The sequence below is a fragment of the Bos taurus genome, chromosome 20, assembly GCF_002263795.3.
Source record: "Bos taurus isolate L1 Dominette 01449 registration number 42190680 breed Hereford chromosome 20, ARS-UCD2.0, whole genome shotgun sequence".
In the NCBI taxonomy this organism is placed as follows: domain Eukaryota; kingdom Metazoa; phylum Chordata; class Mammalia; order Artiodactyla; family Bovidae; genus Bos; species Bos taurus.
The window spans coordinates 36,087,266-36,114,064 of NC_037347.1; the positions used below are offsets into that span (position 1 = coordinate 36,087,266).

Below are 26,799 nucleotides of genomic sequence, written 5' to 3' on the forward strand. Positions count from 1 at the left end.
ATATATAATTTACAAATACATACATATATTGGTACTCTGGTATATATTCAAATAATTTTTAACTGATGTGTGTGCATGGGTGCTAAGTTGCTTCAGTCGTGTCCACCTCTTTGCAACCCTCAGGACTGTAGACCACCAGGTTATTCTGTCCATGGGATTAAAAAGTGTGGATACCAAATGCTAACCAAATCAGAGGCTTTTACATAGGCAGAGTACCAAAGAAAATATCGGAATTCCATCTACTCTCCCAGGTTATGGAGAAGGCAATGGCAACCCACTCCAGAACTCTTGCCTGGAGAATCCCAGGGACGGAGGAGCCTGGTGGGCTACAGTCCAGGGGGTCGATAAGAGTCGGACACAACTGAGCGACTTCAATTTCACTTTTCACTTTCATGCATTGGAGAAGGAAATGGCAACCCACTCCAGTGTTCTTGCCTGGAGAATCTCAAGGACAGGGGAGCCTGGTGGGCTGTCATCTATGGGGTCGCACAGAGTCGGAAGCGACTTAGCAGCAGCAGCAGCAACCACCAGGTTATTTTGGTCAATTCTTCATTTGAATCAGACTAACCATTTGTCAACCCAATCCTCTGTTTGGTAATCAGTCCAGAAAGTCAATCAGCCAGGTTTGGGTACCCAGTCAGGTCTCATTAACAAGATCTAGAATTGTTAAGTGAGGAAAGAAGAAGGGGAGGTCAGGGAGCACTTCCTGCAGGAGGGCTTGCTGACTGAAATATTTTCTCTCCTTTTCAATCTTTTTCACTTTGGGAGCAGAACTTAAATTACTTCAAACTTTAAAAATATTGCTTTTAACTTTACTCTTCCAGGTGAAATATAAGCCATTTCTTTCTAAATGATTAAAAATTCACCCGTATACCCAGCCTTTGCTGCTTCCACTAGAACCAAGCACTCTCTGTGGGCCTTAATCGATGAGGAAGATGCAGGAAAAATCGACATTTTGATGAAAAGAGACCCCCTGACTCCTGGGTTGGGGCAAGGGTTTAACTTTTTGAAGCATACTTACAAAAATCATCTGATGATCCAATCGTCCCTGGAGAGGAGAAAAAAAAAACAACAACATGAAAAGGAGAGGAAAGTAAAGCTTGCAGGAACTAAAATGAACCCGTAGAGTAGCTGCCCTTCTGCCATGTACAGTCAAGGGCAGCAAATGCACACCTTGGCAATGTGAATTCTCTCGAACCCTCACTCAGTTCTTATTCTGCACCAGGTGTGGTGCTGAGGGTTCTATGACCATGACCTTGTTTAATGTCCACAACATCCTTACGCTGTAGGATGATGCAAGTACAGAGGGTCCCAAACTTTTTCTGTTCTCAGGATAAAATAATACTGGATTAGCAGCACCACCAATCCAGAAAAAACTCCCTAACAGTTCCGTTTATTCAATAGTTATACCCCAAAGATTTGGTAGTGGAAGTTTACACAGATGTTGCTATTTCCCGTGCAACATTCAAATATTCCACAAGGCCCCTGTGAGTTTGCTGCAGAGCCCTGGAGTACCATAGTACACAGGCTGGGAACCACAGACACACTACCCATGATACAGACCCTATTCAAATCCCTGTTCTGTTGATGAGGAAGCTGAGACCCAGTAAGGGCACCCAGGAGGTTTGTTATCATACAGGAATCTGAATGCATGTCAGCCCACTCTGCTATACCAGACCTCTTCCCTCCTGCTTCCTGACTCATTGCCTTTATCGCTAATCATCATTTCCTCTCTCCACTCTGTGTATTCTGCAATCCCCCCTCCTCCACCCAAACACACAAGCACAAGAACGAGTATGCACACTTGAGTGTTCAGTCCCTTGGTTCAAATGATTTGAAGTCCCCTGTCTTCTTTGCCTTTTCCAGAAACTGCCCCTGCTTCAAATCTCAGCCCCAGATTTTACCTCTTGAACACTTGTTCCTATACTAATCTCTCTATCTTCAAAACCTCAGTCTGTCTGGTAAGTGGCATGTGAATGAAATCTGGTCTCACATTGCTCTAATTGTTTTATCTAGTGTAAAGGTGTGTGAACATGTACTAAGTTACTTCAGTTTTCCCACTCTTTGTCACCCAATGGACTGTGGCCCGGCAGGCTCCTCTGTCCATGGGATTCTCCAGGCAAGAATACTGGAGCAGTATTGGCATTTCATTCTCCAGGGGATCTTCCCTACACAGGGATCGAATCCATGTCTCTTATGTCTCCTGCATTGGCAGGTGGGTTTCTTTACCACTAGCACTGCCTGGGAGACCCAGTGTAAATGTGATTTCCCCAAAAGCTGCCCAAGAACAGCAACCATATGTGATACTGTCCTGGGCAGAGTGGCAACTGTGAACATTTGTTGAAATCAGCAAGGTAATCAAATACTACAATTTGGTAGCATATTCTAACACCTAGGTATAGTTAATGGAAAGAATAAAGCCTTTGAATGTGTGGATCACAACAAATTTTGAAAAGTTCTTAAAGAGATGGGAGTAACAGTCCAACCTTACCTGCCTCCTGAGAAACCTGTATGCAGGTCAAGAAGCAATAGACATGGAACACTTGACTGGTTCAAAACTGGGAAAGGAGTATGTCAAGGCTGTATATTGTCATCCTGTTTATTTAACTTATATGCAGAGTAAATCACGTAAAATGCCAGGCTAGATGAATCACAAGCTGGAATCAAGATTCCCAGGAGAAGTATTAACAATCTCAGATACGCAGATGATACCACTCTAATGACAGAAAGCAAAGAGGAACTAAAGAGTCTCTTGATGAAAGTGAAAGAGGAGAGCTGGCTTGAAATTCAATATGAAAAAAATTAAGATCGTGACATCTGGTGCCACCACTTCATGGCAAATAGATGGAGAAAAAATGGAAACAGTAGCGGATTTTATTTTCTTGGGCTCCAAAAATCACTGGATGGTGACTGCAGCCACAAAATTAAAAGATGCTTGCTCCCTGGAAGGAAAGCTATGACAAACCTAGAAAGTTTATTGAAAAAACAGAGACATCACTTTTCAGAGAGTTTTGTACAGTCAAAGCTATGGTTTTGTCCAGTAGTCATGTACGAATGTGAGAACTAATAAAGAAGGCCGAGTGCCAAAAAATTTATGCTTTCGAATTGTGGTGTTGGAGAAGACTCCTGAGAGTCTCTTGGACTGCAAGGAGACCAAATCTGTCAATCCTAAAGGAAACCAACTCTGAATATTCATTGGAAGGACTGATGCTGAAGCTGAAATTCCAATACTTTGGCCACCTGATAGAAAGAGCCAACTCACTGAAAAAGACCCTGATGCTGGCAAAGACTGAAGGCCAAAGGAGAAGGTGGGGGCAGAAGATGAGATGGTTAGATAGCATCATCGACTCAATGGACATGACTTTGCACAAACTCTGGGAGACAGTAAAGGACAGGGAAGCCTGGCGTGCTGCCGTCCATGGGGTTGCAGAGTCGGACATGACTGAGCAACTGAACAGCAACAACAACCCAACTGCCCCTCTTAGGACAGAATAAACCACAGAAGCTGGGGCTGAGGGCTTCTGAGGCAACTGAGGGGTACTTAAGCAAAAGTCTGAGAATAAAAGCAGCATGCAAAATACAAGCAAGCTGAAGACATGCATCTCTTCTTTTTGAGTCATGAGTGCTCTGGTAAAAATAGCCAGGGCAGGGCTCAGAATGCAGTCTGCCCTGGGTTTACAGTCAACTGTTACTTGCTAATGTATGATCTGAAGAATGTCACTTCACCTCTCTGAGTCTCAGCATCCTTGTCAGGTCATAGGATAGTTGTAAGGATTAAATGGCAAAAGAAATGTAAAGCATGAGGGAGCGTGGCTGGCCGGTGACAGATTCTCAGTAAGTGATGGTTACTCATCACGGATGACAAGTAGGTTTCTAGGTGCAGCGCCCGGCAGGCATTTACTAGACAGGAGTTACAGACACCACCTCCATCACCAGTGCTGTTAAAGCTGCAGTATTCTGGGCACTGATGCTAACTCCTTGCAGAGCAATTAAAAGGGCTCTAGTCTGTAGATTAATTGTAGGAGAATGGAGAAGGAGACAGCAAGTGAAAGAAAAGAAAACAGAACATGCCTAAGGCAGAGAAATTCACCCCGAGAGACCTTGACAGGAAACAGAAGGAAAATAGATGAAGAGCCAGCAGTTGGTTAGTGGAAGGACAGGATGCCGGTTGGAGAAGAAAAACAAACAACTCGCACCATTTGAATATACATTTCCAATTACATCATTTTCTTCTGCATTATGTCTCCAGGCAGTTGAGAAGATACAAATGTGTCATATTTATTTATAAAGCTTTATTGAGATTAAAAAAAAAAAAAACAGAATTGAATTTTATAGAGAAAAGAAGCAAGGGGAAAAAACAGCTGTAAGGTAGCTGTTTTCTCGCAGGATAAATGGGGTGGACTGAGTCCATGGAAACATTCCTCACATGGCTGCCTTTCTGAGGATAGAGATGTATGTGATGGGGTTATGGCCAAGAAAGACATTCTAAATTCCAAAGGATTATACAAACAGTTGTTATTATTATACATACAGAGGCACACACACACACCAAATTAGAAATCCTTCTGAACATCAGTGAAATGTCACTCACACGGTGTGCTTTTGGGGGGCTGCCAGGATGGAGCTACTCACAGAGGTCGGGGTATCCAGGCCGGGCGGCACACCATAGGACCGCTCCTGCAGGGACTTGTCTATGCCGACCTCAGAGTAAAAGACCTGGAAAAGAGGCAGACATCCGACGTAAGAGCGGAGCCGACACTTCTCCACCAGACCGAGGAACCAAGGCTGGAACTGCACTCACAACCACAGTGGGTCTTGACATGAGCTGCCTCACCTCTCACACACTAGCCCTTTGTCAGCAAACATCAGACATACCCGGCTGGGGTCGCAAACTCCTAAGCCTGTAGAAGCTGGGAAGAGATACATTGTAAAGTGGGGTAGAGAGGGCCAACCCACCTCCCAGTGTTTTTTTCTGAAACCACCATTCTCTCAGGAAGTCTTTCATTTTCCCACTTTTGCGTCTACCTGTATCCAGAAATACATTTCTCTGCTTTAAAATGACAACAGGATAAGGGCTTGGTAAATGTCTTCTCTCCCTTAGTGAACGGGAGACAGGAGGGAATGGTGGGTCTGGGTTCTCGTGGGGAGTTTACAGCCCAGTGGACAGCTCAGCTCCAGCAGGCTTGTGGGCCTGGGGTGAGGATATATTCACAGAGATTTCAGAATTCCAAGAATTTATCTGAAACCTCCTAACTTCAAAACGTTCACTCATTTTTAAAAACACTTTTCAAAGAAAATATTTTTTAAAAGACCAATCTTTCACCTCTCAGAGGTAGAAATGCATTCTCTGTCCCCTTCTCCACTTTACCTGTCCACCCCATCACTTTCATTCAGGTTTTACATTATTCTGTCCTTACTGACGACAGTGACTTCCCATCATTTCCCATGTTTCTGCTCTGGTCTCCAAATTTGACTGTGGGCAATTGGAGAGCAAGAAGCATGTCTTCCATTGAGTTTATATTTTCCCATCCCTGAACAGAGTCATTCTGTCGTTTTTGAGATTGCATCCAAGTACTGCATTTCAGACTCTCATGTTGACTATGATGGCTCCTCTATCCCTTATTCCTTGGAAGGACTGATGCTGAAGCTGAAACTCCAATACTTTTGCCACCTGATGCGAAGAACCGACTCATTAGAAAAGACCCTGATGCTGGGAAAGATTGAAGGCAGGAGGAAAAGGGGACGACAGAGGATGAGATGGTTGGATGGCATCACCAACTCAACGGACTTGAGTTTGGGTAAACTCTGGGAGTTGTTGATAGACAGGAAGGCCTGGCGTGCTGCAGTCCATGGGGTTGCAAAGAGTCAAATATGACTGAGCAACTGAACTGACTGAACTGAACTGAACAGAGTCAGGACCCAATAGATCCAACTGACTTTCAGGACACTTACAAAGGCCTTTTAAAGGGAAACATCTCCTCTGGTTTCATGGAGGGAGAGTGAGGCTCCCCTAACATGAGAGGGCTGATATCAGGAGGCCAGATCGGGAAGGAGCAATGATGGGAAGGAGGTGCAGTTCCCCCAACACACCCACTAGAGAAATCCCTGTGCCCAGGTACTCACAGTGTACCCCATGATGGGGCTCGGAGGGTGCCTAGGCATCTTCCATTGTATGCTGAAAGCTGAACAGTTCAGAGCATCCAGTATGATATCAAGAGGTGGTCCAACCTTGCCTGCTCCAAAACAAAAGAGATGGTGTTAGAAGTTTCATGCATCCCACCATGAGTACACTTAACACAAGATGTAAGAGTGTGTGCTTACAGATGGAGAGCATACTGAAAGATGATTCCAGAGGCCAGAAATGCAGAAAGCTGTCTAGTAGGCCACTCCTGTGTCAGCTGACTGCACCAGACCTCTGCGGGCCCCTCCCCATGGGGCAATGGGAGGGAAATCAACTCAGCTACTGCCCACAGTCCCTTCATAATTGCTAATATCTCAAGGACCAGCAAAGGAAAATTCAGGATAGCATAGGCCAAGGAGGGTTTCCCTGATAGCTCAGCCAGTAGAGAATCCGCCTGCAGTGCAGGTAGCTCCTGGCTGGATTCCTGGGTTGGGATCCCCTGGGTTGGGATCCCCTGGAGGAGGAATAGGTTACCCACTCCAGTATCCTTGCCTGGAGAATCCCCATGGACAGAGGAGCCTGGTGGGCTACAGTCCATGGGGTCGCGAAGAGTCGGACACAACTGAATGACTAAGCACAGCACATGTAGGCCAAGGAGTGTGGAATATTTTAAAGCAAGATAGTAATGGTGTTTTTTTTAAACTCAGTAACATATATGTTTTACTGATATGTTATATAGATACATTTGTTTATATAGCTCATATATTCTTAATGTTGAATATTTAATAAATGTGGCTTAGTGTAGTCATAAAATGGGTTTAGGAAATTTCAAACATTTTACTGTATTCTTATCTTAAATAATTTTATGGTTATAAATAATAAAATTTACGTTTATAAGAACAACATATGCAGATTTCAAAATTTAGAAAACACAAACAAAAAACTTCCATCATTCAGAATTGAATCCTGCCATCACTGTAATACAGTATTTATACCTTCTCTTGATTACATGGAATTTTTTTAAGATATATAGATATATATACATACAGACATATTTACATATTTTACTTATATAATGTATATATAATGTTAATGTTTTATTGTGCTCATTGTATATAATATGCACATATACTCAATATATTCCTGTTATTTCAATTAGTATATATAATACACATATACTATAAAAACTGATAGTATACATTTACTAAAAAAATTTTTTTATTTCTGTATCAAGTGGACATTAGCTCTTCCACTTAATACATGTGCCATAATTTACAATTTATCTCATTTTACTATTGCTGTGCTTAATTTCTTTCTGATATTTTGCTATTTTTAAATAATGCTCCATGAGGGCAGAAACTAGGTATGTCCTGTTCAGAGCACAGAGACTAATTAATGGAAGGGCTCGACAAACACTCCTTGAGTGAATGAATATTCTTCAGTTTGATTTTACACTTACTAATATGTCCTGATGATCTTCCTTTTTAGTGACTATCTATAATTCTCTAACATATCAGTTGGGATAGTCTCTGTTGCTGCTGCTGCTGCTGCTAAGTCGCTTCAGTTGTGTCCGACTCTGTGCGACCCCATAGACAGCAGCCCACCAGGCTCCCCTGTCCCTGGGATTCTCCAGGCAAGAACACTGGAGTGGGTTGCCATCTCCTTCTCCAATGCATGAAAGCGAAAAGTGAAAGTGGAGTCGCTCAGTCGTCTGACTCTTAGCGACCCCATGGACTGCAGCCTACCAGGCTCCTCCGTCCATGGGATTTACTCTCCACACACAGATATCTAATGTGTCTATTTATTGGGTTACTGCCGGGCCTTCCATCACCATTGTTTTCAATAACAGAAGCGCAGGCCTTTCTGGGGGACCAGGTTACAGAGGTCCAGGGCCAGCAATCAGCAAGAACTGCCATGGACACCTCCCACTGCCACCACTGCTGCTACTCAGGGATTTGGCCTTCAACCCTTCTCTGGCTCTGGCTTGGTTAAAGATTTAAAGTCCCATCTGATTGGCCAAAGGATCAGAAAAGAAATATCGGTTTTTTTCTGGTTTCCCAACTGGAAAAGGACAGGATGAAAGGAGTCTTGGAAATCGTTCTTCCACCAAGCCTATCTACTGCATAGGAGTCTCTCTAAAGGAGGACAGGACCTTAGGAAAAGAGTAGGGGTGGTGAGATAGCCAAATCCTCTGGTACTCAGAGCATGCACATATATTAACTTTACTCCACTGATTGACATTTGGTCATTTCCCAAATTTCACTGCTGAAAATAATGCAAAGAAGAACACCACTGTGTGTGTGCATGCCTTTTCATGCACGTGTCCAAGCATTTCCAAGATGGATAGCTATTAAAAATTATGAGTAAATGCATCTTAATAGCTACTGACTTGCTCTCCAAAAAGGATTAAATAAATGAATCTTGAAGTACATTCAATGTTTTCATTTGGGTAAATCGAGTAGAACTTTAGTGTCTAAGACATCATTTTTCAACCTCCACTCTACTGACATTTCAGGCGGTGTATTCTTTGTGCAGACTCTCCTTTTAGAATGTTGAGATGCATCCCTGGTCTCTATCCACTAGATGCTAGTAGCACCCACCCATCATAGTTGTGAAAACCAAAAATATCTCCAGACATTGCCAAATGTCCCGTGGTGGGCAAAAATGACTCCAGCTAAAAACTGCTGATCCAACAGAATGCATATTTTAAAGACGTTTATGTTAGTTGCTCAGTCATGTTTGCGTCTTTGTGACCCTGTGGACTACAGCTCACCGGGCTCCTCTGTCCATGGAATTCCCCAGGCAAGAAGACTGGAGTAAGTAGCTATTCCCTGCTCCAGGGAATCTTCCCAACCCAGGGATCAAACCTGGGTCTACCTGTATTGCAGGCAGATTCTAATGTAGCCAAACTTACATCTAGAAAATTAAGGAATTTTAGAAACTTATGGAGGTGTATGAGAATGCCCAGTATAAGACACACATCTTCACCAGATCTGATTGTTACTTTAAAATCTTTGTTACATTGATAAGAAAAAAAGAAGAATATTTTAATACCCTCTTTGGCTATTTTTCCTCCTCCCTTAATGTGTTTCATACAGTTTTCAATCAGGTTGCTGCTGCTGCTGCTAAGTCACTTCAGTCGTGTCCAACTCTGTGTGACCCCATAGACTGCAGCCCACCAGGCTCCCCCGTCCCTGGGATTCTCCAGGCAAGAACACTGGAGTGGGTTGCCATTTCCTTCTCCAAGGCATGAAAGTGAAAAGTGAAAGGGAAGTCGCTCAGTCGTGTCCGACTCTTAGCGACCCCATGGACTATAGCCTACCAGGCTCCTCCATCCATGGGATTTTCCAGGCAAGGGTACTGGAGTGGGGGTGCCAGTGCCTTCTCCATCAATCAGGTTAGTTTTCTTATTATTCAGTGATTGAAAAGAGCTCTTAATATGTTAAATATCTGAATCATTTACCTATATTTTTTCCTATGTAGTTTTATATTTAGGGCCAGGCTGTACTATTATCTATCACTGGCCAGTTTTATTGCTGAGGTCTATGCCAATGAAATCTCAAAAGAAGCCAAGAATGGGAGGAAAAGATGGCAGAAATGATTTACAGAACCCTCATAGACCACAGAATAACCAATAAGCACAATCTCATCCTCAGTTCAGTTCAGTCACTCAGTCGTGTCAGACTCTTTGTGACCCCATGGACTGCAGCACACCAGGCTTCCTTGTCCATCACCAACTTCTGGAGCTTGCTCAAACTCCTGTTCATCAAGTCTATGACGTCACCCAACCATCTCATCCTCTGTCGTCCCCGTCTCCTCCCGTCTTCAATCTTTCCCAGCATCAGGGTCTTTTCCAAGGAGTCAGTTCTTCGCATCAGGTGGCCAAAGTACTGGAATTTCAGCTTCAGCATCAGTCCTTCCAATGAATATTCAGGACTGCTTTCTTTTAGGATTGACTGGTTTGATCTCCTTGCAGTTCAAGGGACTCTCAAGAGTCTTCTCCAACACCACAGTTCAAAAGCATCAATTCTTTGGTGCTCAGCTTTCTTTACAGTCCAACTCTCACATCCATACATGACCACTGGAAAAACCATTGCTTTGACTAGACGGACCTTTATTGGCAAAGTAATGTCTCTGCTTTTTAGTATGCTGTGTAGGTTGGTCATAACTTTTCTTCCAAGGAACAAGCATCTTTTAATTTCATGGCTCCAGTCACTATCTGCAGTGACTTTGGAGCCCCCAAAAATAAAGTCTCTCACTGTTTCCATAGATTTCCCATCTATCTGCCATGAAGTGATGAGACCAGATGCCATGATCTTAGTTTTCTGAATGTGGAGTTTTAAGTCAACTCTTTCACTCTTTTCTTTCACTTTCATCAAGAGGCTCTTTAGTTCTTCTTCACTTAGATCCTAGGAATAGCACTGCTGTCTTTAATGGAGAAAAATTACAATCGATCAAGTTGGGCTACAGTCGATCAATGAGTGGGAAGCAGTCCTTGTATCCTTTGTGTATCTGCCATGGTTCAGGACAGAAAACTCTCTAGGTGTTTTAAGCAGAAAGGTGGTTACAAAATTGGTAGAAAGACTAGAGGAGTGGAATTCAAGAGTCTCTATTAGCTCTGTTTTACAAATATGTGAATAAATAAAGGAGAAAGAGAGAAAGATACTAGCTAGAGAGATGACAGCTAGCTAATTCACTATAGTGGTGATTCAGGACCAAGAAGCTTCTGCCTTCACACTTGACCCTGCCATTCTTGTTGCCACAACTGCCTGCAGAAACACAGGGAAGTGGTGGTGAAGCTTGGAAAGATTCTTGTGTTTTGTTGGCCTTTCTTGGCAGGAGAAACAGCAGCCAGGAAGTGGCCTTCCTCCCACTCCTGCCTCCTGTTAAGTCTCAAGAGTGCATCTAACCATACTGGATATAATTTACATGCAGAATACTGCCTGCAAGGCACTCTGGGAAATATTTTTATTCCTCCAGCTTTGCATTACAATAATGATGCCTAGAAGGAGGGTAAAATTGTTACTGTTGAACAAGCCAGTCCATAGGCTCTATGACATACTGGTACCTTAAGAAGCCTGAATTCCAATATAGTATCTCTTTTACCTTCATATTCTCTAGGAAAGTGCTCAAATCAAGCCCTTCTGGGACACAGACAGGTATGATTTCTATTTTATTGGTATAGTCTTCCATTTATTTAATCTTCCACATACCTAACGAGTATGTATTGAGTTCCCATACATATCAGGCACTGGCTTAGTCAGTGAGGCTACATTAATGGTACAGAGAGACAGAGGACCGTAAACAAGTTAGCAGGACATCACAGCCTGGTGTGAGGAGCATAAAGGGAAGGATGGAGCACTTTGGTGGCACACAGTAAGGAGACCTCTGACTCCACCTGGCAGACTAGTAAAAATTAGACAAAGTGAGGATGGAGAGGCATCCCAAGCAGAGTGAGCAGTATACACTTTTTTCAAAGAGTCAGGGGAAGAACCACATAATATTAAATATATCTGCTGGTGCTCAGTCGCTAAGTCATGTCTGACTCTTTGCAACCTCATGGACTGTAGCCCGCCAGGCTCCTCTGTCCATGGGATTTCCCAGAATACTGGAGTGGGTTGCCATTTCCTTCTCCAGGGGATCTTCCTGACCCAGGAATTGAACCCGCATCTCCACATCTCCTGAATTGCAGGCAGATTCTTTACCAGTGAGCCACCATGGACACCCAGTATAACCCTAGAGGCCATAACTGAGTGGATGCGGGTAGTGACTGAGAAGGACGAAAGCTCCAGGGGTTCTGCCTTGGGCAGCATAGGGGAGAGGTGTGGGCCATCCACTGTTTAGGAGCACAAAGGCAGCTTTGACTGCTACTGATGTAGGAGGTGTGGTCATCAGCAGCTGGTGAGTAAGAGGTGGCCAGGTCAGACATTTGGGGCAAATACCAAAGCTATCCTAGATGAGTCCAGTGGTTAAAGATGGGAAATCACATTAGGGAAAAGAATTGAAGATCGGATTTTTTTAAAGACAAACCTTCCTAAGTTTAAAAGAAGTAAAGAAATCAAAAGAAAAGTGATGGATTCCACTTCAGAAAGCTTCATTATGCTTTTCAAATTTCACAAAATAAAAAATCAAAACAACAGATCAAAGGGTGAACAATTGCAGCAAAATGACAGGCCAAGGGATATCTTTATTATAAAACTCATACATATTGAGAAAAAAAACATATCCAGTCCCTAATAAATAAAATATGAAGAGAGAACTCACTAGAGAGGAAGTATAGCTGGTAAATACACATGGCAAAAGATTCCATGAGTATTCCATTCCATTCCATTCCATTTGCTAGTTATCAAATAAATATAACTTCTTAAAATTGAGAAGTCATTTTCACCTATTAAATTAGCCAAAATGTTTAAGTGATAGTAACTAATGCTGACAAGACTACATAAATGTGCTGGTCTCAAAAAATTACTGATGGCAGGATAAATCAGCACAGGCATTTTGAAAGGCAATTTGGCAAAATGCGGTACTATCCATAAGTATTTTTCTTCCCTTGGACTCTCAGATGTGGGATTACAGTCGGCCATGAGGAAAGAATACTAAGAGAAGGCTGCTCCCATGAAGATGTTCTTCAGAGAATCATCTGTGATGTAGAAAAATCGTAAACAGCCTAAATATCTAGAAATAGGGCAAAAGTTAGCTTCTGTTCTTCCCTCCACCCCTGGCTTAAAAACCATGATTCTTTAGTTTCTAAATCCACTGCTATCTGTCCATGTGCATTTTGGTTTTCATATTTCATCACTTCTATCTTCTGTCTGTTTCTTTTTTCTCCTGCAGGTTAATGCCTTTGCCCCAATTTACAAGTATTTCGGTGGGGTTTTGGAGGGACCAGTAGTAAATATGCTTTTTCAACCCACCATGTTTCACCAGAAATCAGCTGATCTTTGTAACAGTATGGGACAGAGAAAGAAGACATTATTCCTACTCTACAGATGAAGAAACTGAGATTGAGAGTCTGTTGATATAAGATCTCATCAGTGGGGCAGGAGACAGAGACAGTAAGTAACAAAGAAGAGAGGATCTTCTTCTCTCTACCCCTTAAAGTTTGTGTACTTGGTGATTGGAAGGACTGATGCTGAAGCTGAAGCTCCAATATTTTGGTCACCTGATGCAAAGAGCTGACTCAATGGAAAAGACCCTGATGCTGGGAAAGATTGAGGGCAGGAGGAGAAGGGGACGACAGAGGATGAGATGGTTGGATGGCATCACTGACACAATGGACATGAGTTTGAGCAAACTCCAGGAGATGGTGAAGGACAGGGAAGCCTGGTGTGCTGCAGTCCAGGAAGCTGCAAAGAGTCAGACACGATTTAGCGACTGAAAACAACACCTCGGTGATTATGCCCACCTCCTCTGCTCAGCTCCACTATACTCTCTTCCCAGGCGCTCTCATCTCTCCTCGTCATATACATATGTACTGGTGCCCCCCAAGTCCATGTCCCCAGGCCAGCTCACTCTCCCAGAGGACAGGTCTACGTACCCAGCTGCCAAGTGCACCCAGATGTTACGTGGGCCTCTCAAACACAACACCCAAACTAAATCCATCATCTCTTTAACCTGAGCCCCTCCAGTAATCCTTGTTCAAGTACATGGTATCACCATCCACTATGACCTTCAAAAACCTGGAAGTCACGCTCAGCATCAAATTGATCACATGGAGTCCATGCTCTCCTGTTCATGGAGGCCTCAGAATCCTCCTCAATCCACCGCCTAGAGCAGCAGCACCACCTGTTCAGAGCTGCACATGCAATGGAACCTATTCGCCACTTGTCAAGACTTCCCCAGATGGCGCTAGTGGTAAAGAACCTGCCTGCCAATGCAAGAGACTCAAGAGACTCCAGTTCAATCCCTGGGTTGGGAAGATCCCCTGGAGGAGGGCATGGAAGCCCACTCCAGTATTCTTGCCTTGAGAATCCCATAGACAGAGGAGCCTGGCGGGCTACAGTCCATAGGTTGCAAAGTGTCGGACACGACTGAGCGACTTAGCACACATGCTTGCAAGACTTCCCTTAAGGTTTCTCTGGCCTTTCCAGACCCTAAAGAGTATAGTTACCCCCACTCAGCTTGCTCAGCCTGCACCCTCCTCAGAAGAATGTGTGTTAATAAACTATTACGCCAATAAATGGAACTTTTTTCCTGCAAAGCAGTGGAAGGCCACAGGACTGATGACTGTAAATCTTAGGAGTAGGAGGGCTGTATGCAGGGTCACCTTGTCATAAGGAAGCAGCAGAGGCCTTGTCTTAAGGCACATTTGTATTGTGAGCACAGCATTTCTCTCTTTGTGTGTTTGTTTGAGGTGTCCTTGAAGGAAGGGCAGGTCTCCAGCTGGGAGCCGTCTGAAGCTGTATTTGCAGAGTCAGCACAATATTTACACAGAGATTGTAGGATCCTTGGAGTATCCATATAGGGGGCAGGTTGAAGGCAGGAGCACACCACCCAGTGGGTCCCTCTGAGCTGGAGATAGAGTCCAGGCAAGTGGGGGTGGACCTGGAAAGGCCAGAGAAACCAGCTGGGAAGTCTTGAGGCTTGGCCTAGTACCAGTTTTGAAGATAAAGGGACATCGGAGTGTGGTCCCCACCAGAATGAGCCGATCAAAGTATTTCTCTCAATCTCTTCTGGCTGGAAAAGTGAAAGATTAGAAGGGAAACTAACGAGATGGGCCTCACATCTCTCCAACCGGTGCGTCACAAGGAGAATGGGTCCTATCATTGGACAGGGCAAGTCGAACCCAAGCTACTCTCTCCAAAAACTCTTAAGGAAGCAAAAAAACTTTTGATAATTCTTGGAACACTGAGTTCCTCTAGGATTTTATCTATTATGATATAAAAACATACCAGTGCTTCCTCAATATTAAAAAAGAAATCAAAGTGGTAGGTCGCTAACGTGGAATAAACAAGATTTAAGCAGTTAAATACAAAAATAACACTCATATTTAACCAACAATGCTTAGAATGTTGGATTATATATTATACAATAGGAAGCTAGTTTTGAAGAACTGTAGCCTTTTAAACTAGTATAATGCATTTATACAATATATCCGGAAGCTGTGTTTTTGTAAGCTAAAAGCTATACTTCTTAAGAGATAAATAAATAAAAAAGTGTGTTTCTTTGCCATGAGGGAGCTCTATTCTTTACAGGGGCTTTCTTCTTTGGAAGTTTTTCAAAACTGTGTTACGATTTTGCACTAGAAACTTCTGAATGATTAGGTCATTTTCTCATGGTAATTTTATTTCATAAAATACTTTGACTTCCTGCACAAAATTCATCTCTGATTCAATTAGCTTTGTAATCCAATTCATAAAAACACTCCAAAATGCAAACAAAAATATCATCTGTGACAGAAATACATTGCTCTCTTTTTAGTTATTTGACTTACACGGAATGAACCAAGTAATATTCACTGATGCAATGGAAAGTGCCCAGACTAACTAAAAATAATCAAGAAATTCTGAGTAGGAATAAAACCTTATTTCCATCTTTTTGAAGCTTGCTCCAACCATTATTACTAAAGCAAGCACTATGAATATGTAACCAGGATCTGCCACTAGAGCCACTCTCAAGGTGATGCCTTCAAGGCAACACTAAAAATGTAGGTTTAGACACAGAACAGTGTTTGTTCTAGTTACCTGGGGATGAAAAATTGTCACACACTGAGGAGCAGCACAAAGTGTTTTCCAGAGCCCTTCTAGCCTCTTTTTGTGGGGCAGTTACGCTTTACATCAGGCTTCCCTGGTGGCTCAGACGGTAAAAGAATCCACCTGCAATGTGGGAGACCTGGGTTCGATCCCTGGGTTGGGAAGATCCCCTGGAGGAAGGCATGACAACCCACTCCAGTATTCTTGCCTGGAGAATCCCTACGGACAGAGGAGCCTGGAGGGCCACAGTCCCTGGGGTCACAAAGCATCAGACACAACTGAGCGACTAAGCACAGCACATGGTCTACATCACAATCTTGCTTCCCTCAGAAATCTACCATTCTAGGATGTAATTCCAGAATATAATCCACAGCACCAGAGTATAATTCCAGAGAGTAAGCCACCTTTCCAGAATGTACTTCACCCTTGCACAACGCCTCGGTTTACTCATTAGCTAACCACCGGGCTGGATTAGATGGTTAGAGTCCCCCCTACTCTGACATTCTACTCCCCTCAATACCACATGGGAACATCCCCAGAACACGAAAGGTAAGAGGAAAGAGAATGGCTCAGAGCAGTTCCTGGTACAGGTAGACCTAGACAGATGTGGGCCTTGCTTTAGAAGAACCAGTATGGATCCTCTTTTGGCCACACCGGGTACCTTGGCTTGAGTGTGTGTCCCAGGCCACGATGACACGCCTGTAAGAGCCTGGGGCACCTCCACTTGCGGACTGCTTCCTGAGCACCCTAGACCCTGGGTTCCCTGCCCAAATAGTCCTGAGCATGTGTCCTGGTCTTCAGTGGCCTCTTCCCTGGGTCTGCTCTTCTGAGGGTGACCCATGCTGCTGGTGTGTGCACCCTCAGTGACAGGGTGGCCAGTGGGTTGCTGTTTGCCGGGATGGGTGGTGGAACGGAGCTGGGGTTGTTGGCTGGGGTGTCCACATGTGTGCACAGGCACAGCCTTCAAGGAGGGACAGAACAAGAGGAGCCCCAGACCAGGCCTTAGGGACCAGTCCTGGCCACGCTGCTTCTTTCAAAGTAAAGCTCAAGGAGTCTGAGAAATCTAAATTTGAACCTGGTCTTCCAAGTCATCATGAAAGTATATTGGTCAGGGCGGAAAGAGAGAAAACACTGTATCTAGTAGTTTACTTGGTGAATGGATTGTAAGTTTTTACAGGTGGTATGGAGGTGTCCATTTGAACTCTTGCTCTGGATGCACTAGCAGAGGGGCAGGCGCGCCTCCAAGAATCACACTGTTTCATAAAGGGGGGTTCAGCTGGGTTCATAAAGGAGGGTTCAGCTGGGTTGTGAGGGGATCTTGCAAAGGAGTCCTTCCGGCCCAGCTGGGGCCTTCTGGAAGAGGGAAATTTACTGCGAGCCTCTAACAACATTCTTGAATCAGAGATGTGGATGGACCTAGAGTCTGTCGTACAGAGTGAAGTAAGTCAGGAAGAGAAAAACAAGTATCGTGTGTTAATGCATGTATGTGTACTCTAGAAAAATGGTACTGATGAACCTGTTTGCAGGGCAGGAACAGAGACACAGACACAGAGAACAGACGTACGGACACGGGGGCAGGGGCATGGGGTGGGACGAATTGGGAGTGTAGGACTGACAGATATACCCTACCATGTGTAAAACAGATAGCCAGTGGGCAGCGGCTGCAGAGGGCAGGGAGCACAGCTCAGTGCTCTCTGATGAACGAGATGGGTGGGATGGGGTAGGGTGGGGGAGGCCCCAGAGGCCCCAGAGGCAGAGGATATATGTATACAGATAGCTGATTCACTTCGTTGTATAGCAGAAGCTAATGCAACATCATAAAGCAACTACATTCCGAAAAAAATTTTTTAAAGGAATCAGTCAACAAGCCGAGCATAGCACAGATGCCAGAAATGGAGAGGGATGCTGGAGAGAGTGGGAGCACCCCAGAGCAACCTACTAGGGTAACAACTAGATGATGGACTTCAAGGCCTCTGCTCTCCCCTAACTCCAGGTGTGTTAGAGAGGGTTAAGGCAAAAACCAGCTGTTAAGTGCCTACTGTGTGCGAGACTGCCCTTGTGACCCTTTGCTGTCACTGGTGGGAGCTCACTTCTGACCACATTAACCAAGAAAAGCAAGTGGAAGCTGTGAGCCTCTACTAATCAGCCGCCTGCTGCCACACACACCTGCACATATATGCACACATGTACACATGCATGCACTTCCTCCCCACCCCAAGCAGAAATCCTTTAAATCACTTCACAGTGACTCATTATTAACAATGATTAAATGCTCAGATCTTTTAACATGGGGGAGGACAAAGAAACTTAGACTATGAAATTTGACAAAAGCATCTGGACAAGAATATAGAGAGAAGATTTTAAGCTAGAAGTAAATTGAAAGTGTCACTCAGTCACGTCTGATTCTTTGCAACCCCGTGAACTGTAGCCCGCCAGGCTCCTCTGTCCATGGAATTCTCCAGGCAAGAACACTGGAGTGGGTTGCCATTTCCTTCTTCAGGGGATCTTCCCAACCCAGGGATTGAACCTGGGTCTCCTGCATTGCAGGCAGCCACCAGGGAAGCCCTCAGAAGGGAGATTCAAGTTCATCTAATCCAGCAGTTCTCTGAGGTTTGGGAGCATCCAAATCACTCCCACAGACTGGAATAACAGATTGCAGGTCCCACCTGGAGATTCTGATTCTGTAGGTGAGGGATGGGGCCCATGAATGTGCATTTCTAATATGCTCTTGGGAGATGCCGATGCTGCTGGTTTTTAAACCACAGTGTGAGAACCACTGGTTTGCCCTAATCTCTGATTTTAATGATGGGGAAGCTAAAACTCAGAGCAGCTAAGCATCGTGTAAGATCTCAGCAGCTGGTGAAGAGAGGACACTAAGATCTTGATCTGCTCAGTCCCTCGTCAGATGCTTCGGAGCATCCAGCAGCACCTCCAAGTTTCACAAAGCTGTAGTGGCTTTCAGTTGGAGGCTGGCCTCCAATCAGGTGTGCCAGTAACTCTCAGCTCCTTTGTTGTTTCAGTATAATCACATTCCCCTTAGAGGGCATGTCAATGGTGGTGGTTTCAGGAGGATGCCCCTATAGGGTATTTCAAAAATCTCTGAATGTCTGGGTCCAGGACACTGATGCATTGAGTTTGAAGAAGCTGTGCAGGTGGTCCTGATATACACCTGGCTGAGCCCCACTGTGAGTTCCATTCTTCCAGGTAGTCTCATCCATCCACACAGTGTCCCCAGGCACCTGCCTGATGTATCTTTTCAAGCAAGCTCTGCATATCTAACTGGATTTCTCAGCCTTGATGGCTCATAGACACTCCAAACTCCAAAATGTTTTAGTTTTAAACCATCTTCAGTCTCCAAATCTCCTCTCCCATGTTCCCCACAATCCAAAAATCTGGGGAGCAGCTTTAGCTCCTCCCTCTATGTTCCAGATGGAGCAACCCACACCCCCTGCACACTGCCCCCAACAGCCCATAGAATGTAAGCTCCATAAGGGCCAGGCCTTTTGCAGTCAGCCTTTAATCCCTGGCACCTATCGTAGTCTCTAGAATATAATAGGCAGTCTGGAAATATTTGCTGTCTGACTAACTAAATGATTGATCAAATAAATCCACATCTTCCTTCTAGTTCTACTGCCATGACCTCAGTTCAGCCTCCTATCAAACTCTACTGACATCCCCAAATTAGCCATAGTTTGTTCTCCCGGATGCCCAAGGTACCACAAGGACCACAAGAAAAAAGAAATCCCAGTTGGCAAGAGTGGCTTGCCACTCCACCACTAGACCCCTGTCTTGGTTGGGACCAAAGGCCATTTACTCGAAATCAGACCTGCTGAGGCCTGTGGGTCATTCCCAGTCTGTGGTCTAAAGAGAATGCCTCATTCAACCAAGCGCTAAGCAGCAAGGGTCTGCTGCAGGAAATAGGGTCATCTTTCCAAGAGGGTATAGAGGGGACATTGGGGAAGGACCAGCGTGCTATTTGCTTTTACTGTGAATTCTCCCCATTCCACAGGCCTGAAGCCACAACCATGCAGGAGGTCCTTGTAAGGGCTGGGGGTGATGATGTCTGCAACCAGCCTCCTATACAGTCCACTCAGACGACTTCAGAGAAAATGGCCAGTGTCCACAGAAGGCAACCCTCCCTGCAATTCCTCTGCCTCACTGCTAGATGAACGGACTTTGGGCATTATTGTGACTTCAGTGGGGGTCTTTGTGAGAAAAAAAAGAATCCCCATTAAAACATCACAGTGATTGTTGCTGCAGGCAAAATCCATAGGTGAAGGCAAACTTTAGTGGGGGAAACTCTGGTAAAGAGAATACTTATAGGGGCTTTCCTGGTGGTCCAGTGGTTAAGAATCCACTTTGCAAAGCAGTGGAAGTGGATTTGATCCCTGGTCAGGGAACTAAGATTCCACATGCCTCCGGGTGACTGAGCCTGAACACTGCAAGTACTGAGCCAATGGGCTCTGGAGGCAGTGTGCCGCAACTGGAGAGCTCGCATGCCGCATCGAAAGATCCTGCATGTGCAACTAAGACCCGACACAGCCTGGAGTGGGTAGCCATTCCCTTCTCCAGGGGCTCTTCCCAACCCAGGGATCAAACCCAGGTCTCCTGCATTGCAGAAGAATTCTTTACCAGCTGAGCCACAAGGAGAGTCCAAGAACACTGCAGTGGGTAGCCTATCCCTTCTCCAGCGGATCTTCCCTACACAGGAATTGAACCAGGGTCTCCTGCATTGCAGGCAGATTCTTTACCAACTGAGCTATGCGGGAAGCCCAAATAAACAAATAAATATTTTTAAAATAGAGAGTACTTACAAAGAAAGCCTCAATGTAGCGCATCAAAAATATCTACTAATGATGTTTCCCTGGTGGCTCAGCTGACAAAGAATCCTCCTGCAATGCTGGAGACTTGGGTTCGATCCCTGGGTGGGGCAGACCTCCAGAGAAGGGAATGGCTACCCATTCCAGTATTCTGGCCTGGAGAATTCCAGGGACTGTATAGTCCATGGGGATCACAAAGAGTTGGACACGACTGAGTGACTTTCACTTATTTCTTTCAATGACCATAGTGGTTTCTAACATGTGTCCACAAAATCTTTAATATTCTTCCTCCAGGAGGTTCGAACTTAACTTTCCTCCCCTTCAGTGTGGGATGGATTTAGTGGTTCACTTCTAAGAAATAGAAGATGAAAGGGAAAAAATGGTAGCTTAACGCTGGAGAAACCTGGAAGACACCACTTTAACCATGTGATCAAGGTTAACATCACCAGTGAGAAGTCATGTTGACATCATCATGATTTGGTGGGATATGAAGGATAATTCATTTCTCTAGTATGCCTGCCAAAGATGCCCAACCCCAGTCTAATCATTAGAAAATATTAGACAAATCCAAATGGAATGACACTCTACAAAATAATTGATCAGTGTTCTTCCAAAAGGTCAAGGTCATGAAAGACAAAGACTGAAAATAGTCCACAGACTGAATGAAACTGAGGAGATATGACAATGAAATGCAGTGTGCTACCCTGGATAGATCCTGAACAGAGAATAGTCCACAGACTGAATGAAACTGAGGAGATATGACAATGAAATGCAGCATGCTACCCTGGATAGATCCTGAACAGAGAATAGTCCACAGACTGAATGAAACTGAGGAGATATGACAATGAAATGCAGCGTGCTACCCTGGATAGATCCTGAACAGAGAATAGTCCACAGACTGAATGAAACTGAGGAGATATGACAATGAAATGCAGCGTGCTACCCTGGATAGACCCTGGAACAGAGAATAGTCCACAGATTGAATGAAACTGAGGAGATATGACAATGAAATGCAGCGTGCTACCCTGGATAGATCCTGGAACAGAGAATAGTCCACAGACTGAATGAAACTGAGGAGATATGACAATGAAATGCAGTGTGCTACCCTGGATAGATCCTGAACAGAGAATAGTCCACAGACTGAATGAAACTGAGGAGATATGACAATGAAATGCAGTGTGCTACCCTGGATAGATCCTGGAACAGAGAATAGTCCACAGACTGAATGAAACTGAGGAGATATGACAATGAAATGCAGTGTGCTACCCTGGATAGATCCTGGAACAGAGAATAGTCCACAGACTGAATGAAACTGAGGAGATATGACAATGAAATGCAGAGTGCTACCCTGGATAGATCCTGGAACAGAGAAAAAGACATTCGTGAAAAACTGATAAAATTTGAATAAGGACTATACACTTGTTAGTAGCATTATAGGGTTAGCCTTGATAAATGTACCATGGCCACATAAGATAATCGTATCATGGGAAGCTGAGTGAAAGACATATGGAAACTCTATACCATTGCCACAACTCTTCTGTAAATTTAAAATTAATCCCAAAATAAAACTACCAAAGAAAAAGTATAGATCCTTCCCTTTTTTTTTTCATTATAATCCCAGAAAGGAGACCCTTTTCACTCCTGCAGAGTCCCCTTCCCAGGCAAGACTGTCTCCCTGCTGGAGCAGAATTGTCCTGAGCCCTGAAAACCAGCAATGGAAAGCTGGTTATCACCCCACCCTGCCGACTTGTGGGGCCTGTGCAGCCACAGTGACTCTGAGAAGAGCAGCTTTCACGCTTCTTCCTTTCATCAGAAAAAGGTTTCTCTCCTGTTTCCTCCTGCCAGCACTGGCCCTGCACCGTATGGCAGCCCATCTGGTTGGGGTCTCCAGGCTACACCTGCTTGAGAAGCAGCTTCCGCCTTTCCCTGTGAATCTGGCGCCTGCAATTTTCAAGGTGGTGGCAAGAGGCCTTTGGCCAAAACTTCATCCATGGCTTCTTCCTGGTAAAGCCATGGGGTTAGTAGAACATGAAGCTTATTAATCAGTAGACTGGATTAGCTTGTATGTGATCACAAAAAGGTTTAAAATGTCTTGTCCTTCAGGGAATAGAGATTTTAAAAAAAAATTTATGTAGACCATTTTTTAAGTTTTTATTGAATTTGTTACAATATCACTTCTGTTTTATGTTTTGGTTTTTTGGCCACGAGGCATGTGAGATCTTAGCTACCCAACCAGGGATCAAACCCACAACCCCTGCATTGGAAAGCAGTCTTAACCACTGAATCACCAAGGAAGTTAAGGAATAGAGAATAATAGTCATTTCAAAACAGATATGTAACCAATCACCTCCCCTTTCCTAAAATGCTGGAAATCTTAAAGACAGTAGTTTCATAGTTTGGGGATATGAATTTGCTAAAGATGATAATGGCTATAATTTGCTGATCACTATCTCTAAGCCTGGCACTCATCAGCACTTTACAAAGAGAGTCCCTTCCTCCACTTCCAAGCCCATAAGTTATTTTTACACAAGTAGGGAAAGGAGTCCTCCTCTGGGCAGACACAGATCCGCAGGCCAGGGAAAGAGGATGGAATTTCCACCCCAGGTTGTTGCATCCTCAACCATTCATGGATTAACACAGTAATTCCAAACTGGATTCTAGATCTCTGCAACTACTAACTGCAAAGAAAAGGCCTGATGTTGTCCCTCTTTTTCATTCTTTCAACAGCTCTGCAAGATACTGTAATTATACCCATTTCTTAAATGAGGAAACTGAGAACAGACAATTATTGCCATGTTCAAGATTATAGAAAGTGGAGTAGCCAGGATTTGACCTCACGCCTCTCCACCCCAAAATGAATGTTCTCAATTACTTCCAAGATTATGTGATGGAAGAATCATTGGAATGTTGATGGGAAGAAACAGATTTACTCCATGGGCAGTGATTACTGGCAAAAATCATATCCTACTTATTTTGCCTTTGGACAAAAACAGCAAGTTTTCCCTTGCCCTCCACCCTTTCTTACTATCATCTTAAAAGGTAACAAACAATGGAGAAATTTTATTCTCCCTAGTTTGGGGCTAGGGGTCAAACTCATCTGACAAGATTATTCCCCAAAAGAGAAATAATGAGAGCAACTGAATTGGACCTCACGTCTCAAGGAGATTCATGGGGTGATGAGGGTCATGTTGTAGGAACCTGGGCTTTTGGAAGGCAGCAGAATGTGAGGAATTGAGCCTGCGAGATGGAGGAGATGCCAGATCTTCGATAAAAAATGCCAAACTTTACAAAACTATGGAGTAGAGAGTAACAGTAACTGAATCCTGTTGATTCCTTACTATTTGTCAGTTACAGTTCTAGAGACTTTGGATGTATTAATTCAGCAATTCTCATAACAACTCTGAGAGATAGGCACTACTATTGTCCTATTTTGGAGAAGGCAATGACACCCCACTCCAGTACTCTTGCCTGGAAAATCTCATGGACGGAGGAGCCTGGTAGGCTACAGTCCATGGGGTCGATAAGAGTCAGACACGACTGAGAGACTTCACTTTCACTTTTCACCTTCATGCATTGGAGAAGGAAATGGCAACCCACTCCAGCGTTCTTGCCTGGAGAATCCCAGGGACAGGGGAGCCTGGTGGGCTGCCGTCTATGGGGTCGCACAGAATCAAACACGACTGAAGCGATTTAGCAGCAGCAGCATTGTCCTATTTTAGAGGTGAGGAATTTGAAAAAGAGAAAGATTACGTAGCTACTGCAAGGTGAGGGAGACAGACCAGGAACCAAGGACAACTCCAGAGCCTTGAGGAGTAACACATGGATCTTGGAGCCAAATTTGACTGACCAATGAAGAAATGGGGAAGAGGGGAGCAAGACATCTGGGCTACACTAATAATAAAAACAAATAAATATAAGGACCAGATTCTGTGCTTAAACTCTTTATCCCCAGTAAAGACAATCCAAACTCATTTTACTGTTAGTCACTCAGTCATGTCTGACTCTTTGTGACCCCATGGACTGTAGCCCATCAGGCTCCTCTGTCCATGGAATTCTCCAGGCAAGAATGCATTCCCTTCTCCAGGGGATCTTCTTGACCCAGGGATCAAACCCAGATTTCCCTCACTGCAGGCAGATTCTTTACCATCTGAGCCACCAGGGAAGCCCAAGATTCACTTTACTAAATACTAAAATCTATGGACCTGTGATATTGTTTTAGTATTTCTAAGCCACGTTAAAAAAAAAAAAAAAAAACCTATCCTTTTGGAGGTACATAATTTCATTGAGAGATGAACATTATTTCTATAAAACCTGCTGTCTCTTCTTATCAGGAAAAAATAGGATAGCATATTTTATTATCAACAAATCTAGATGTATAACAAAATACCTCTTATATACTACTTATAACTCATAGTTGACCCTCTCTATTTGCTACACATACTAATCTTCACAAAGAACTTCCTTCTGCAGATGAGAAAACTGAGGTTGAGACATAATACCTTGCCCCAATCACACACCCATAAGTAGCAGCTAGTAATCCAGGTAAGCTGGTCTCCAAAGACCAAGCACTTCAATCACTAAGCTCTAGAGCAGTCTCTCTGATCAAGGATAATGCCAAAGTCCTTATTTTCATTTATTTATTTATTTATTTTTGGCCATGCAAGCAGCATCTAAGATCTTAGTTCCTTAATAGGGATCAAAACCATGACTCCTGCAGTAGGGGCACAGAACCCTCACCACTGGACCACCAGGAAATTCCGCAGGTCTGTTTAACTATGGGATATAAGATCTTAAGATTAGTTAAGAAAGTAAGATTAGAATGTCTTACATATATACTTTGGAAACATAAAAACGCACAAAGTATATTTGTGGAATGAAAGAAGGAAGGTTCAGTGTGGCACTATAGCCAGTGAAGGGACATAAGTTGCATAAACACTGACCATGCCTATCAAGATTTACGATCTGATTAAGGAGAAATGATAAACATAACTGAAACAATAAAATATGAAGAGCTGTCTATTGTCCAGCACAGCAAATCATGCCATAGGTAATAGAGAAGAGGGACTGGAATCACTAAGGACTATAAAATCTAAGTTAGAAAATCAATACCCAGAAAATGAGATTTGAGATATGCAAAGTCACCTTAAAGAAATGGGATGATAAGCCTTGAATAAAGTATGTGGCCAAGGATCAGGCAGTATGCACCTCTGTGGTGCTCCTGTGGTACCTGTTTGGATTAGTCAATGCTCATGTCAGATCATTTGTTAAACACTTTGACTCTTATACTCAGTTCAGATAGACTAGGTTGTGCTGCTGTAATAAATGACCCCCAAAACACAGAGGCTTCCAACAGCAAGGATCTATTTACCATTCATTCACAAAATCACCATGAGTTGGCTGTAGCTCTCCTCCACATTACTTCCACAGTAGCATTCTACCAAAATATGAAGAAAAATGCTATCCTGGGGGTTAGGGGGTAGGCGTGCAGAATTCATGTGGAACACAGGAAAAGCGGGTCAGAAAGGCAAATGGCAGTGATAACCACCTGGGCACTGTCCAGGGAAGCTAGTGCCAGGGAATCTGCATCATGGCATGGCTGCATCCCTAAGTATCTCCTCTCAACAAATACCAGTCGCTCTGTGACCTGTTCAGAGCCCAAAGACAGCAAGAAGAACAAAACTCTTAGGCACCTATTGCCCATATCCTCACATTCACATAATTGTTTGGCTCTCTCTTAAAACAGTGGACTTGAAATACCTTTCAACTATAATTAAAACACCACGGTATTGGCATGGAAATGGACAAGCAGATCAATAGAACAGAACAGATAGCCCTAGAGCGTAAAAAACTTAATTTATGATAAGAAAGGCATCTTGGATCAATGGGTAATGGAAGAATTATTCAATAGATGACACTAGGGCAACTGGTTAGCAAATTAAAAGAGAAAATCAATTTCTAGCCTTAATTCATACAACACACAAACATAACTTTAACTCCAGATGGATTAAAGAATTAGATAAGTTTATATTTTTAAAGACATAAACAAGATGCTCCCCATTCACCCTCATCTACCCCAGCATATTTATTTTTAAAGTTTTGTTAATAGAAGAAATCATATGCAAAATAAACAGGTTATACAACTTTTTAACACATTTCCTTCTGTTAA

At 43.7% G+C, this 26,799-nt stretch overlaps 1 protein-coding gene across 2 annotated transcripts in view; it reads right to left on the reverse strand.

The window, feature by feature from the left end:
- EGFLAM (EGF like, fibronectin type III and laminin G domains) overlaps nucleotides 1-26,799 on the reverse strand; it is a 392,874-nt gene that overhangs the window by 119,527 nt on the left and 246,548 nt on the right. For both annotated transcript variants that reach the window (XM_059878754.1, NM_001083478.1), the window contains 3 exon segments: nucleotides 6,124-6,233; nucleotides 4,633-4,716; nucleotides 1,022-1,048 (listed from right to left, as the gene is read on the reverse strand). In XM_059878754.1, the coding sequence (XP_059734737.1) occupies nucleotides 1,022-1,048; nucleotides 4,633-4,716; nucleotides 6,124-6,162 (150 nt within the window). In that variant the 5' untranslated portion in view covers nucleotides 6,163-6,233.